Below are 16,375 nucleotides of genomic sequence, written 5' to 3'. Positions count from 1 at the left end.
TCCTGTTTGCCCCCAGACCCCCTGGGAGACACGGAGCACAGTCCATGGGTTTATCCCATGAGCTTTCTTTGGCTGGAAGAGTGATCGGAAGGTGGGTTGACTGCAAGGTCAAAACAAGCCCCCTTTGTGCAGCCGGGTGAACAGCTAGGCCATTTCCCGTGGAGCCCTGTTAAGTGGAGGGGCAGAAGGAGCGGCAGAAGGAACCCTTTCACTCCCAAAACACGAGTCGTGAAAGAGCGTTGTAAAAGGACGCTTAGCGACGTGCGGACTACCCTGCCGCTGAGAGCCCAGGTGCAGGCGGGCAGGCGCGGCCCTCGGAGCAGAGGAGCTGGACCCAGGCCTGTTTCTGCCCGACACCTGCGCCTCCAGGTGAGTTACCTCCTCTTCCAAGGCTCTCTTTGTCATCTTTCAAAAAAAATTTTTTAAAAATTTATTTCAGAGAGAAAGGGAGAGGGAGAGAGAAAGAGAAACATCAATGATGCGAGAGAACCACTCATTGGCTGCCTCCTGCAGGCCCCACACTGGGGATCGAGCCCACAACCCAGGCGTGTGCCCAGACCTGGAATCCAACCCTGACCTCCGGGTTCATAGGTTGACCACTGAGCGCGCCAGCCGGGCCCAACAGGGGTTTTCATTTGTCGTCGTGGATCTGCGGCTCCAGAGGAATTTTCCAGCCTCAAAACTGCCTCCGAACGCACCTCCCCTGCTCATGTGTCGTCACCGGGGCCTTCCGAGAACCAGCGCCCGCGTCTGACTCACTTTACAGGATTGATTCCTTGTTTCCTCACTTTTAATCAAAACGGCACTGTTGTTGTTTTTTCTTGTAAAATACGTAGCATGAGGCTTCGAACGTGATGCATCATTCCAGAACTTTCCTTGTGAAACTGAACAGAGGAGGAAGTGGTTTGGGAGGGCCGCGGAGGGACTGATGGAGAAGTGGGGATTTATGAGTGGAGGGGGAGGGGGCGGGGCCGGCAGGTGACGGTCCTGCTGGGAACCCTCTGTGAGTCCTGGGCCGGAGCGAGAGTCCGCACCACAGCCGTGCAGGGGCCACGTTGCAGGGAACACACGGGAAATCCACGGGCCACCGAGGGTACCACTCGCCAGGGGGGCGTTAGACAGCCGCCCAAAGCAGCAGAGACGGCAGGGACGTGTTTTCGCTTTTCTTAGCGAGCAGATAGGATTCGGGTTGAGATGCTGCGAGGATGTCAGATGATGCTCTTCCCCCGGGAGGCCGGGAGGAGGGTCTCCCACCCGGACGTCTTCCTCTGGTACGTGCAGTGCATCCGCACAGGGCTCCTGCCTGGCTGCGTGGGAGAGCGGGGGGCGGGGGGCAGACCTCCACCGGGCGCTGCCCGCAGCTGCAGGTGGCGGGACTGGAGCGCTTAGGCCTTGGAGGTTGTGTAACTGGGCAGCTGTGTGGCCCCGGCCAGTGTGTCTACCTCTCTGAGACTCTAGAGCAGCGGTTCTCAACCTGTGGGTCGCGACCCCTTTGGGGGTCGAACGACCCTTTCACAGGGGTCGCCTAAGACCATCGGAAAACACATATATAATTACATACTGTTATTGTGACTCATCACTATGCTTTAATGATGTTCAATTTGTAACAATGAAATTGGGGGTCACCACCACATGAGGAACTGTATTAAAGGGTCAGGCATTAGGAAGGTTGAGAACCACTGCTCTAGAGCAAACCCGTAAGCTCTGGCCCAGGCCCCTGGGCTCCCACAGGCACCATGCGAGGCCTAAAACGCCCTCCAGAGAAACCCTTTCCGCCAGTTCCTCCGGAAGTGGAAGGGCAGCGGGCTCGGGCGGGACCCTGTGTGAGTCCGTCCTGCCTCCTGGCCGGGGTGCCTTTGGCAAATGACTCCAGCTCTCTCTCTGGCTCCGGGTTAAAGAACAAAGGTTAGCTCCACTCCCTGCAGGAAGGAATGGTGAGAAGCAAAATGCGTACTGAGCAGTAACTGTGCCGTGTGATGGAAGGTGACTCCAGCTCTTCCTAGGTCCGCATTGTAAGTTCTGGAATATTTGAAACGTAGAATGAGCAGTAAGTACCAGGGCCCCCACGCAGGCTCAGTAAATGTTACCATTTTTTCATCCACGCTTGTTTTCAAAAGCTGGAGTATGACCATTGAGGTTGCAATCCTGATTCCCTCCGATGCTGCCTCCTCTTCCCGCCTCCTCCCCTCCCTACCCCCAGCTCTCCCGAAGCATCCAGTCTCCTGAAGGGAGTGTGTTTCAGGTCGTTTTCCTGTGCTCCCCAGAAGCTGTCCGCCCGCCCCAACTGCAAAAAGCTCTATGGTTCCCATTTGGTCCCAGGCATGGGGTTGGGGTCCAGGGTGGTTAAAGGGTGCCTAGTGGTTTCAGGGAGAGGCTCAGCGGAGGCCAGACTCCAGGGGAGGCAGAGGGGTCCCTCAAAGGCCGAGGGCTCCGCAGGCTCCTGGTCGTGCCTGACGGGGAGCCTTTCAAAGAGCTACTTGCCTGTGGCCTGCGGAGGAGCCAGGTGTCGCCCATCTCCCCGATGAGCTTCACCTGCTGCCCCCGGAAGGGGCTCTCCAGGCCAGACTGGAGGGTCTGTGTGCGGAGGACCAGGGCCGGCAGGGCTGGGGCCTGGGTCGGGTTTGTCTCCAGGGCCACGGCAGCTGCCATGGCGTCCTGAGTTTTACCCGCACGTCCTGGAAGAGGGTGTGGCCACCTCGCTGGCTTTGCAGCTTCAGAGACGCTTCTCCCCGCCTCGCCCACACCCTCTGTGGCCACATCATCGTAGGTGGAACAGATGCCCAGAGAGAGGTAGGTATGGGGCCCGCGGATGCAGGTCGACCAGGCGGCTGACGGCAGCCTCCGTCCGGGTGACTTTGGGAGCTCTTGGTTGCTTGACAACAAGGAGTTAAGCTCAATAGATGGTGTTGGCTGGTCTCGGAGGCTGAGGGGGGCTGAGCCGGTTCCGAAGGTGGCAACTGGAAAAGAGGTGGGGGGGGGGGGGTGGCCGGAGGCTGGAAGCAGGGGCGTCCCTGGGTCTGTGAAGCAGAGGCAGGTCCCGGGACCCCCAGGGAACTGCCCTGAGAAGTTGTGGGAAACTCTGAGAATATACAAATCCCGTGGGGACTGATGATGTGCTTGTTAGAAAGTGGCTGGGAGACCAACGCAGGGGGCCCAACTCGTCGCTCTCACGGCTGTGCTGGCTCCAGGAATGAGCGCACCAGCCTTCACTCCTCTGCAGAGAGACAGGTAGGAGAGGAGGCTGCTTTCCTCCTCCTTGTTGCCGGCTGGCCCGTCAGGAGTTGGAACGAGCACCTGGTGTGCCCCCGGGGGAGGGCACCTGAGACGCAGCCCGGACACAGGACGCTGCTCTCCGACGCCTGTGTCAGCTCTCAGGTCCCAAGGCCGCACGTGAGGAGGTCGCGGTCCTGTTCCTCATCCAGGGCCGCTCCATACATCTAATCGCCTATGGTGATTTCCTCTTGTGGGTCGTGAAGTCCGTGTCCAGCCAGTTTTCTAACTGTCTCATGGGTCTGTGGGCGATTTGGATGAGAACAGCTGTCAGTTAACGGTTATTTCTCCGACCTGTGTGGGTGTTTCTTCAGCTTTGTTTCCTGTGTCTTTGACAATCCTATGTGGTATGTACCAGTGCTTTCCCCCTTGGCCGCAGTGTGTGGATCCTGCTTAAGAACCCTTCCCTCATCCCAGCACGCAAAGGTGCCCTGCCAGGCGCCCTTCTAAATGTTTGACGATATCGCTTGCCCACGCCTGGCGTCCTCTGGAACGCACGCACGGCTGTGGAGCAGCCGGAGGAGAGCGACTGCCCGCTTTCTCCGGGTGGACAGCCTCGCGTCCCCCACCGTTGACTGTGTGGGCTGAGATTTCTCCAGCGTGGCGTCACGTGTCCTCAGGAATCTACCCGATTTCCGTGGGTGTGTTTCTGGGCCGCCGGTTCTGGTCCATGGGCTATTTCTTTTCCCTGCATCCACACCGCAGCACATTGAATGCCTTACTGTGGCATAAGCAGCCTCCATCCCTGCTGGGGAATCCCCCCACTGCCACCCCAATTCTTTTAAAGGATTAATCGATCTTTTATACTTTTCTATAAAATTTAAACTCAGCATATCAAGACCCATCCTGCGGGGATGGTCCTGCGTGGACTGAATGTACGTTACTTTGAGGCCCATACACATAGCCTGCCTGCTTACACGGAGAACTCATTGGTGTCCTTTATGAAAGTTTTATAATTTTCCCTACGAAGCTGTGCACACATCTTCTTATATTTATTCCCAGGTACCTTATCGTTTTTGCTGCTATTGTAAGTGGGATTGGTTTTTATTTTGTTTTTAGAAACAAGAGGCCCAGCGTGCATGAAATCGTGAGTGAGTAGCTCGCTTCCACTTGCCTCAGCTGGTCGCCCTGCCCATCGCTGCTCGTAGCTCTCTGCTGCTAGTAGCTCTCCGCCAGGAGTAGCTCTCCGCCAGGAGTAGCTCTCCACCAGGAGTAGCTCATGCCCTGCCCCGCCCACCATGAGAGCCGCTGCTCGTTTGGCTGTGTCACTGTTCCAGCATCACGACCACAGGCCTTTTATGATATAGGTTATTTTTTATTTTATTTTTATAAATTATTTTTTAATCCTCACCCCAGGATAGGTTCATTGATTTGAGAGAGAGAGAGAGAGAAACATCCATGTGAGAGAGAAACATCTATTAGTTGCCTCCTGTACACACCTTGACCAGGGACTGAACCCACAACCTAGGTATGTGTCCTGACTGGGAATCGAACCTGGAACCTGTTCGTTGCTCCAAGCATCTGAGCCTCTGGTCAGGCCATGGGATTAGTTTTGAAACTGCCTTTGGAATTAGTCTTTGATGTTTTATGTGAATACTGTTCATTTTAATGTGTATTTATTAAATATGGACTAAGCAATACATTTTTTTCTTAAAGGGTGACAATATATTGAGCCATCGCCCCGGTTAAGGAACAACCATGCGATTACTTTCCAAGCCCTCTGTATGCCCCGCCCCCCAGACCATCCTCTTCCTCCCCTCCTCAGGGCACAGCCTCTGCCCTGAGGATTGGGTGAAGCACGTTCTTGAACTTCTTCAAGGCTCCATCCCCTGTGGTTCTGTCCTCAAAACACCTCTTACGCTTGGCCTGGCTTTGCCTCTTTTCAGAAGTGGCATCGTTCGGATGTGCTGTGCTCCCGGTGTAGGTCCCTGAGGCTCCACCGTGTGAGCCACGCCTGACGCTGAAACATGTTAATCCGTCGGTCCTGGGGGGCTTCTGGCTCTTTCCAGTCATTGGCTGTTGTGAACATCCTTCGATGTAACTGCTGGGGCGCACGTGCAAGCACTTCTCTGGGGTCTATTCTAGGGTTAGAATGGCTGGGTCCTAGGGTAGAGTCATTTCAGATTTACTAGGTGACCCCAAACCTTTTCTGAGGTTTCCCACCACCAGCAGCGGCATGTCAGTTGCCACGCGTCCTCAGGAATACTCGATACTGTCAGATTTGAGACCATTGGGCATATTTATGGTATAAAAGGGTATTTAATTCACGCTTCCCTCTGGAGTCTGTAGATGGAGATAAGCCGCTCTCACCCACCCACTCTCCAATGTTGGCATAAGAACTGAAGTTAACCAAGGGGAAAAGAGACGGGAAAATATTTTACACGTTGCACAGCTCTCCGCATACGTAAGATGCTATCATCCCCGATAAATTAAGAGTGTTCTGGAGCATCGAGACGCAATGTCCGCGCACGCCCCTCCCGGTTAGAGCTGAGTGGTTTCCAGACTCCCAGTGCCTGGCCCTAGGCCGGAGCAGGGGGGGGGGGGGGCTCTGCTGGGACAGGGACTCAAGCGGCGCCCACCTTCCCAACAAGGAACATCTTCCGAGCCCAGGGCGAGGGCTGATGCGGAGCCCTGGGGTCCGGATGAAGTGACCGACAGGGCACTCGCCCAGAGCACGTTTCCTTGGCTTTGTGTGGCTGCCAGAACATTCTTGGAAAATAAGTCAAGCTGCATTTTAGGAACTCGATTGCAAATGCTTTAGAAATGCGTGTCCAATGTCCAAAGAATTCCCAGGACACCTTCCGGGTGAAGGAATGCAAGCCTGGGTTATGACTGCTGACGCGGCCGTTTTCGGCTAGATTCTTCTATTTTTTTTCCTTCTCCTCCTGCAACATTTAATGGATTTCAGGCCACTTCCTCACTCCATCCTGTGAGTGCTTGATCTGACGACTCTCTGTAGACCGGAACGTTCCGCAAACGCAGAAGGCGGTTTCGCATCGTTGGCCCTTTCCCGAATCCAGAAGCTTCTACGAGGAGGCTTCCTGCCTAATGATCCTCCGCTGGTGAAACCGCCCCTGGGCGAGAAGGTGCCGGCTGGTTTTGGCAGCCAGGGCTCCGAGACAGCCGGTGATGACGAAGCTTTTAGATGTGGGGGGTGGGGGGAGGGTGGTGTGGGGGGAAGGTTGGGTTTTGTCCAGGTCTCTGCTGCTGGCTGCAGCCCAGACAGGCATGTTTTATGGTCAGCGCACTGGGAGAACAGACACCCCAAGATGTAGGTCCGTGTGTGTGTGTGTGTGTGTGTGTGTGTGTGTGTGTGTAAGTGTGTGAGTTACAAAGGTTTGAAGTTGGCCAAACCAGCAAGAATCAGCAGTTCCTGGAAACAGGAGACAGGCCTCTGAGGCTATGAGTGTGTGCAAATCTTGTGCATTTTTTAAATCCTCCCTCAAGGGTATTTTTTTCCATTGATTTATTTTAGGGAGAGTAGAGGGGAGAGAGGAGGGGGCGGGAGAGAGAAACATTAATGTGAGAAAGACACACCAATGGGTTGCCTCCTGTTTGCACCCTGACCGGGGCCAGGGATTGAGCCTGCAACAGAGGTATGTGCGTGCCCTTGACCGGGAATCAAACCTGTAACCCTTGTATCCAAGGGCCGATGCCAGTGGTCGGCAAACTCCTTAGTCAACAGAGCCAAATATCAACAGTACAACGATTGAAATTTCTTTTGAGAGCCAAATTTTTTAAACTTAAACTATATAGGTAGGTACATTGTTATTAACTTAATTAGGGTACTCCTAAGGCTTAGGAAGAGCCACACTCAAGGGGCCAAAGAGCCACATGTGGCTCGCAAGCCGCAGTTTGCTGACCACAGCTCTAACCAATGAGCAAACCGGCCAGGGCTAGTGTGCATTTTAGGAAGAAAGAATGGGCACAGACCGCCTGGAATCGCAAGCCCTCACCTGTTGCCTTCCCTTGGTCTCCCAGCGAGCAGTGTCCAGTGTCCGGTGCCCATGAACATCACAGTGTAGTGAGTGAGCCTCCGGCACGGTGCTGGGTGCAGGCAGGCGTGGTCCCTCCTCCCTGGGCTCCCAAACCAGTGGCCTGTGCTCCCGCGCTGTGTGTCGGAGGGTGCGTGACAGAGACCGGCGGCGGTGGCGGCGAATGAGGGGTTGGAGACTGTAGGGTAAACGGGAACACGGCCCCTCCCCGGCCCCAGCCCCCCTCCCCGCTGTGGGCAATGTGAAGGCCCTCTGTAAGCCGACTGAGACTGTGGGAGCCTGGCCAGCCCCTCGGTCTAAGACGTGGAAACTGCTTCTGGGCGTGAGCCGGACAGTGCACAGCTCGCATTCTGATCGCACAGCTCGCGCACACCCGCCCCCATACACACCGGCTTTTCTCCGTTTCCTGCGCTCTGTAAAACCTTGTGCTGGGGACATTGGCGCGGGGGGGGGGGGGGGGGGGGGGGGGGGCACAACAGCAGCACCGGCCGGCTGCCCCCGGGGCATCTGCAGGCTAATGGGACTTAGTGGGGCGGCTTCACCGGTGGCAGCGGACGGACACGGACGCGGCGGTAAATGTCACCAGCCGGCTACCACGGGTGAAATCCTGGCACACCCACGTCGTTCACAGCCATCCCCCCGGTAATTTCTCTGGGGTCCACAAGCACCGGCGGAGGGTGTCTGGGCCTCAGCCCTGTGCCGAACACCGACCCGGGAGAAGTCCCCGTTCATCCCGAGTGGAGCTGCAGGAAGTGCCCAGCGGGCGAGGCCTTGCTCTGTGGGGACGGGGCGGGAGGGGCGGCAGTGGGAGCGCGTGGGGTGCCTGGTCCCGCAGCCTGGGAGCCGGTACCGGGACGCCGTGGGCTCGTGCTTCTGAACCGAAAATAAAACCCCGATGAAGCCTCCGTCTGAGGAGCCAGAGGCTTCTGCGATCGAGGAGGAGCAGCGTGGCCCTGTGTGCAGAGGGAGTGAAAGAAGCAGGAACCCCCACGTCCCAGGTGACGATTCTCAGCAGCCCAGCCCCCACACGGAGCTGTTCTTGGGGGTTTCAGGTCTTCATGAAACAAGCCGCCCCGGCAGGGCCCAGCGGGGGCCCCGGGAAGACCATGGGCTTTGCGGCCCTGACTTCCACCCACTCACTGGCTGGGGACCTTTGGCAAGTTACTTCATGGACATGAGCCTCCGGCCCCTACGCTGCCGTCCTGGGCATGTTAGGAGGACTCCGTGGACCGATGTTTGCAATCGGGACCAGGCACCACCCCGCCCATGGGTCCCCAACCCAGCCGGAGCACCTCCCGACGCCTTGAGGACAGTCACACAGGCGGATGACTGTCCCAGGAGCATGGGCGAGTGGGAAAGGGGGGGAAGGGCGTCTGGCTGAGAGCAGCGGCTCTCGGAGACCGGGAGACAGGCACTGAGGCCACTGACGCGCGTCTCGCTGGAGGGATTGTCTTTATTTGCGTGTGGTCGCCTTTCAATGAGGAGTGGCTCCCGTCGCGCCCGGTAACTGCGGGCCTCGCTAGCACACATGCAGGCAGCAACGCTTCCTCACAATGCAAGCAGCTCGGGGGAGCTCATGGCAGGAGCAGGTGTGAAACAGGAGTTTGGTTAAATGCAAGCAGGTTCCCGTGGAGAAAGAGAAACGCGGTACCGCCACCCCCTCCAAGGAGAACCGCGAGCACGCGTGTTATTTCGCTTGTTCTCACACGGCTGTTCCCAGGAGAAGCTGGCTCGCACCTTCCAAGTGCACCTGCGCTGTGCGCCTGAGTGCCTGCCAGCCCAGCGGGTGCGGGGAGCAGGGGTCTAACGGGCTCGAGGGAGTTCCAGGGTCGGCACCAGCCTGCTTTCCCACGCTGGAGAGGCGTGTGACAGCGTGGGATGCGACAGCGAACGGGAGCCCTGAGGGGAAGGACTCAGCCCAGTGCCCGGGCGGCTGACCGCCTTCAGCCCCGCTCTCTCTCTGGGCTGAGCCGCCTCAGCCTTGCGGGTCGGGCGGGACCGTGGTGGCTGGGATGGGGTAGTCCAAGGCGCTGCAGTCATCGGACAGGAACACCAGGTCCTGAAAGAGACGCACCAGCAGGACTGTCACTGCGGGCGGCTGCCAGGCCCGGGCATGAACACAGACCCCTGGTTGCCCTCCAAGACTGTTCAGTAGCCCGGCCGGCGTGGCTCAGTGGTTGAGCATCAACCTATGAACCAGGAGGTCACGGTTTGATTCCCGGTCAGGGCACAGGCCCGGGCTGTGGGCTGGATCCCCAGTGGGGGGCGTGCAGGAGGCAGCTGAGCAATGATTCTCTCTCATCATTGATGTTTCTCTCTCTCCCTCTCCCTTCCTCTCTGAAATCAATGAATATATATATATATATATATATATATATATATATATATATATGTATGTATATATATATATATTTTTAAAAAGACTGTTCAGTTGTTCCCTTTGGCTGAAAACTTCCCGTCTTACCCTCCCAGGGAGAGCCAGTTATGTCTTCACGTTCCCATAGAATCTCAGATGTTCTTAATGATTTGTGGAATCCATGCATGCACAGGTTGACCAGATGGACAGATGGGGAGGAAGTGCATGATGGATGAACCTTAAGTGCAGAGCAGCAGCTGCGGGGACGCCACGGAAACCAGCCAGAGCTCACCTTCAAGTGCCATCGAGGCAGTAACACCACTACTCACTGTGCTATTTATGCCTAACTCCTGCCGTCCCCCTCCGCCCCCCCCCCCACACACACACAGGGGACTGAGGGGGGAAATGGGTATGGGCAGGAAATGCATAAACTATAACTTAACTGCTAATTATTAGCTTCCTGGGAGCTTGCTCCGGGCCAGCCTGTGGCTGAGAATTCCACGTTTAGGCCCCTCCCGGTTCTTAGGCCCAGGGAGTTGCCACGGCACCGGCACACAGTCAGGGTGCGGTTAGTGTCCTCCTCCGTGGTCCTCGGACAGTCGCTGTCCTGTCCCCAGGGCACTAATAGGAAACTGGGCTTGGAGAGGTGAGGGGTACGCCCATCCGGGAAGCAGGGGGTGCAGACAGGAGCTCAGGGCTGTCTGGGCCAAAGCCTCTGCCCCTCGGACCACACGAAGGCCATGCTTTCTGCATCTCAGCGGGGCCAGTCCCTGCCTCTTCTGCCTCCTCCCTCTTCTCCCTGTCACAGCGCACGCCTCTGACCCCAGGAGGGGGCTCCAGGATTTGGGGACTCCACAGCCCTCTCCCCACCTGCCCCGTTCAGCTCCCAGCCGAGTGTGTCTTACAGGGTTAGTGCCGGGTCCTGGGTGCTGTCCCCACATCCACGTGGGGCTCCTGGAGGCCGGGGGCTTGTCCTGGTCCCCATCACTTACCAAGGGCAACGATGGTTGTGGGAGGGCTTTGTGAACAGGAAGCACTCCGTAAACTTTACCTCCTCCTGGTCCCCTCCCCTCCCAGCCCTCCTCTTCTTTTTTTTTTTTTAAATATATTTTTATGATTTTAAAGAGGAAGGGAGAGGGAGAGAGAGATAGAATCATCAATGATGAGAGAGAATAATTAATTGTCTGCCTCCTGCACATCCCCCACTGGGGATTGAGCCCACAACCCGGGTATGTGTCCTGATTAGGAATCGAACCCAGGACCCTTCAGTCCATAGGCCGGCGCTCTATCCACTGAGCCACACCGGCCAGGGCCCACCCTCCTCCTCTAGACGTCTCCGCTGACAACACTAGACCAAGAGCTTCTGTGACGTCACTCACCCTCCTGCAGAAGGAGTTCATGATGGTGTAGAGTTTCCGCACTTTATCCTTCAGGGCGTCCACTGGGGCCACTCGCCAGCAGTGGGGCGAGGCCACGAAGTCCCGCAGCTTGGCCAGCACGCAGTAGTTCTGGGAGTGGACGACAGGGGGCGTCTTGTGGGAGAAGCCAGGAGCCAGAGGGACCTTCTTCTCTGATCTAACCCCACCCCGCCCCCCCGCCTCCCCCGGCAGGGGCACCCCTCTTACGTGGATGTCCAGGTACAGCCGGGGCAGGTACATCACACACAGCTCCTGCAGGAAGGGAGACGCGTCGCTGTGATGTCCACGGGACACACCCTCAGCCCGGTCACCGCAGGCTCCCTGCCAGCCCTCCCGCGCCAGCCCAGCCCAGGTCCCGGCGGCCTTGATGCCGACACACAGGACTGCCTTGTCCTGTGGCCACTTTCCTCCAGACCCAACCTCAGAGGGCAGGCTCCACACCATGAACTAGGAGTTAGGGAACTGCATACGTGTGTGTGTGTGTGTAGCCACACCCACAAGTACACATACATACATGCCTATGTTTAAAGTTCTATAACTGTAATCCAGATATTGCAATATATACAAGACACTGTTGGAATTTGCCTATGTATGCATACTCGGTATCACTGTCTTTTACTTTAAACCCAGATTCCGGTCCAGCTCTACCAGTGCGGGGTTTATGGGACCAGAACCCCTTTGAAATTCCCTGTGTGACCGTGGGCAGATCTCCTTCTCCTAGGTGACTCAGTTTCCCAGTTGTGAAATTAGAGAGTTAGAACATGTAACCTCTCCACTTCCGTCCATCGCTTCAGTTCTGAGCCTCTACATTTTTTATGTTTTAAAATCAGATTCAATAAAGGTGTTCATTCTATATATATACTAATAATACCAAGGGATCTGTGGATAAATTGTGGAGCAAGTACACAACAGTCCATTGTTACAAAAGAACGTTAATATATGTGATGGTGTCACTTAAAAGTAAATTGCAAGACTGCTGGGCTGTTTGACCCAATATGCTCACACACATACACATGCATGCACGCACACATGCACATACATGTGCACACACACAGATGCATGCACGCACTCGCACATGCACACCCACACACGCATGCATGCACTTACACACACACACTTGCACACTTATGGGCGCACACACACGCTTACACAAGCACTTGAACACCCCTGCGTAGGCCGAAAGCAGAAATACCCTCCAGGATGTTATGGCGGCAGCTACCTCCAGGGGGAGGAATTGCCAGTAATATTTTTTCTCTTTGTCTTTTCTGCATTTTCCCACCGTTCTACAAGGTATATGACTTTCATAATTAGGAAAAAGTAAACATTACTTAACTTTTTAAAAAGAAAATGCAAAGAAGGTGCTAGGGTACCATAAACCCCACGTCCGAGGAACATCACCCTGCATTGGAAGTGTTTACAAGTGACAAAGGGGCACTTCAATGTTACCAAAGCTTTTCATGGAGTTTACCCCTCATCTCGCCCTGCGCTGCAGTCAGGAGCCCGGGCCCGGCCCTGGCAGCCCCTCGGCCTGACCTGAGCGGGGCCTCCTCTTAGAAGAGAGTGATAACAGCGGCCGCCACTCCGGGCCCCATGCCGGCCCTGCTCTGCCTGCTGCACTGAGTCACTCCCCGAACCCTCACAGCTGCCGGGAGGGGGCGGGTGCCCAGCCGTCCCCTCTCCCAGAGCAGGACACTGATGAGGGGCTGAGTGACTCCCCAGGCCCCGCGGCAGGTAGGGGAGGGGCGCAGTTCTGGGAGTCGCCCCCTAACACACTGGCCGGGGAAGGGAATGAATCAGCCACATTCCCTGCTCCCCCTTTTACTCCGAGTTCTAGACTTACTGGGAGGTTTTTCCTTCCTTTTTCACATTTCGCAATGGGTCCGCTGACAGTTGCTAGCAAGCTACAAGCAGCAATTGTGAAGTCTTTGGTTACTTTTTTCTTTGTACTTAAAGCACAAACCGTTGGTATCATATTTAAAAGGATGGGAATAAAACACAAATATCCTTAAGATGAACAATGACCAGAAAAGAAAAACAGCACTTTTTTTCATTCAAAAGCAAACTTCGGGGACCTGGGTCTGCACGGACCCCCTGGCCCATGCCAGACGGGGGACTCACCGAGGGCTCCGCGGCCTGCAGCCTCTGGAAGTCCCGGCTGATCTCCCGGCTCAGGCCCAGCATCCGGGAGTAGCAGGTCGGGGGCGCAGGCCGCACAGCCGGGGGCCCCGCCAGGAGCAGCAGCAGCAGCGGGAGCAGCCAGGGCCTCATGGTGCAAAGGGCCTCCTGCAGCCCCAGGCCGTACCCCTTTAAGCGGCTGCAGGGGGGTGGTCCTCCACGCCTCCATTTCCTGTGGGGCCCGCCAAGGCCACGGGCACGCCCACCTGGCTGGGGACACTGGATCCTTTCAGACCTGCAGGCCCCCCTTTGGGAGAGGAGGGGCAGCCTGGGGGTGCAGGATGCCTGGAAGGGAAGCGCCCTTCACAAACTTCCAGTAGAAGCTGCTCCTCGGTGGCTTTGCCTGAAATGGCAGGACGGGCAGATGGGGGGAGGGGGGAACAGAGGAAGGCAAAGGTGGGTGAGGGGAGGCTCATCAGAGCCAGAGGTGGGCAGCCTCAGACTGGGGCTGGTTAGAGAGCTGGCTGATTTCGGGAACAGAGCTGAGGAGGGAAAGGGCCAGAGTGATGGACTGAGCACCAGAGATCTGGGGCTCGGGGTCGGGCAGCTGGGGGCCAATGCCCACCCACACTGACCAGCCAGGGCACTCGGGGCAGTCACCTGGTCACCTGCCCTGTGAGCAGCTGTGTCTGTGCACCTGGTGCTGATGCCTGTGTGTGTGTGTGTATGTGGTGGGGGGCGGGGGTGAGCATCCCCAGCTAGCTCAGTTCATGCTGCGGGCCCAGGCCCCGCACAGAGCAGACCCCCAGGGGTCACAGGTGCTCTGCTGGCCGCTCTCCCTCGACGGGTACCAGTGAAGGGAATGAGCTGTCTCCTTAGATGCTCACCTCCGGCGATGACTTTGGGCAAGGTCCTTAGCTCTGTCTGCCCTCTCCTTATAGGTGAGATGGGCATATGTGAGCACTCGGCCCAGAGGTCACGGTGAGGAGTGAGAGACGCTGAGCTGACATCGCTGAGCCAATGTCACTGTCTCCGTTCCTGAAAGTATCCCTGAGCCGTAGGGGCCAGAGAACAGCCCCATATTCCAGGGGTGGGAGGCGGAAACTGAGGCTCAGACAGGTCCAGCGATGTGCCCAACGCCAATGGGTCCAACTGGACTCTGGGCCTTCTCTTCCATCCCTGCCCCCCACCCCAGTGTGGGACCGGGAGCAGCAGGATTTGCTGTGGAGATGAGTTTGGGCCCCTGGGCTGCCCAAGACCAGGGAGCGGCCTGGAGAAGGAGAGAAAGGTTCTGACTTAACGCCGCACATCACTCACGTCCCACGGCTGCAGCAACTACGCAGCTGCCGCCCGAGCCGCACAGAAAACCATCGAAGTGGGAGGGGTGGGGGGGTTCACTCCCATTTCCCAGAGGAGGAAACGGAGGGTCAGGGGATGTGAAACTGCTGAGATCACAGGCTACGGAGGAGGACAAAGCTCCGGCCCTGTGTCTGTCTATCTCCAAGGCCCCTCTCCCTGCACGCGAGGGCGGACAGGGGCCGGGCAAGCCGCCCACCCAGAACAAACCCACCGAGGATGAGGCCCAGGGGGTGAGGGAAAGGAGCGCGGTGTCCGGACGTGAGGCGGCGGGACCCGCCACGGCAGCGAAGCCCTGGCTGTGGCCTCTCCCTGCTGTTTGCCTGGTGGGACCCGTTCCCTGTCCGTCCACAGCAGCGTCACCCTGGGCAACGCCAGAGGTCCCGAGGTTCTGCTGATCCGGTTTCCTGCTGGCAAAGCCTCGGGCCGGGAGCCCAGCCATGCCTTTCTGTGCCAGTGGGCGCGTTCTCTAAACACCTTCAGCCAGCGACCTGAGGACCGGCTCCTGGCACCCTCTCAGACGGGCAGAACCGGAGGGACAAGCAGCAAGCACAGATGTGCTTCTGATGAAGGAGTCTCCTCGCTCCCTCCGTCCCGGGCGGAGCCTGGTGCACGGGCCTCCCTGGCGGACAAGCCAGCCCAGCCAGGGCCCCAGGCCCCTTTGGAAGGCCCAGGGCTTCTGCATGTGCCCATCCAATGAGCATCCCACTTGGGACCAGGAAGGAAAACAAGCCCAGGACCATGCAGACCCAGGCCGGGCCCGAGCTGGGAGTTGGGACCCACCTTCGGCGCCTTTGACGTTGAGATAACGTGTCTCCGAGAGACCCGACCCCGTTCCACTCGGGACAGTGTGTGTGGCTGTCCTCGGGCTCCTGGGTAGACCAGAAGGCCCCCTGCATCCTGAGCCCCGGACATGGAGCTCAAGGGTCCATCTGCCTCCCTCACCTACCTGGTGCTTTCCATCCTGGCTCGGCAGCACCCAGCACCCAGCACTCAGCACCCAGCGTGCAGAGCAGACGCTCAGGAAGGCTTTGCTGACTTAGCCTGATGGTTGTCAATCTTGTTCCTCAGAGCGAGGCCCAGCCCATTAAAAACCCACAGAGCACAGGCCGAACCGCCCCACTGGCCGCCCAGACCCGCCCGGGGCACAGGTGGGCTCAGGGGACCACATGTGCGCTCTGCTCACACAGGTGTCCTTTGCCGGTCGCCCCTGCTGCCCCTCAGCCCCCAGCCTGGCCCTTCCTCCGCCTCTTCAGCATCAGGCTGCTCTGCCTGGAATGTGACTGTTAAAAGCCCAGGCAGGAATCTCCCACGGGCGAAAGCTTTGTCTTCTCCCCAAGGTTCCTCCCATCCCCTCAGGTCTGAGCCGGAGCCCGGGCCCCTCGAGGGAGGAGCCTGTGACCCTCATTATGTCCGACAGCCCACAGCCAGAGCTGAGGACCCAGCAGGTGAGCATTTCTCAGCCAGACAGCGGTTGCTTTGGATGGATTCTCCATTCGTTGGCTGGACACATGCTTACGTTTTGAGAGTCTCCTGAGATGGACCCTGGGGATAAGCTGTAAATGGAGGAGATGGGGTACCGTCCCCACACAGGAGAGTAAAGGGGCAACTGGCTCCAGAAACGCCGGGGTAGGTGGTGCTCCTGGCGATGGCTCACCTGCTTGGGGGGGGGGGGGAAGGGGGGGTAAGCACGGAAGTGTGTGTGGGGGGTGTGGGTGAGGGGGTGAATTTGGAAGGGGCTTTGCTGCTGGAGGAAGAGGCCACAAGTCACAGGATGCAGGCACCTCTGGGAGCTGGACAAGACGAGGAAAAGAATTTTGCCTGGAGCTTCAGAAGGAACCAGTCCTGTCCCACCTCGACTTTAT

The 16,375-nt window shown here is 57.5% G+C and overlaps 1 protein-coding gene across 1 annotated transcript; it reads right to left on the bottom strand.

Annotated features, from left to right (window-relative positions):
* Nucleotides 1–8,403: 8,403 nt before the first annotated feature.
* CYTL1 (cytokine like 1) lies at nucleotides 8,404–13,354 on the bottom strand. Its single transcript, XM_036297789.1, has 4 exons — nucleotides 13,158–13,354; nucleotides 11,247–11,291; nucleotides 11,001–11,129; nucleotides 8,404–9,324 (listed from the first exon to the last, which is right to left on the bottom strand). Exons 1-4 carry the CDS (start codon nucleotides 13,305–13,307, stop codon nucleotides 9,241–9,243), a joined length of 408 nt encoding a protein of 135 aa, XP_036153682.1. The 5' UTR covers nucleotides 13,308–13,354; the 3' UTR covers nucleotides 8,404–9,240.
* Between the last annotated feature and the right edge of the window lie 3,021 nt (nucleotides 13,355–16,375).

This window comes from Myotis myotis, unplaced genomic scaffold (assembly GCF_014108235.1).
Source record: "Myotis myotis isolate mMyoMyo1 unplaced genomic scaffold, mMyoMyo1.p scaffold_m19_p_1, whole genome shotgun sequence".
Lineage (NCBI taxonomy): Eukaryota > Metazoa > Chordata > Mammalia > Chiroptera > Vespertilionidae > Myotis > Myotis myotis.
Note: the sequence above shows the minus strand (reverse complement) of the source record. Positions and strands in the feature narration are given on the sequence as shown.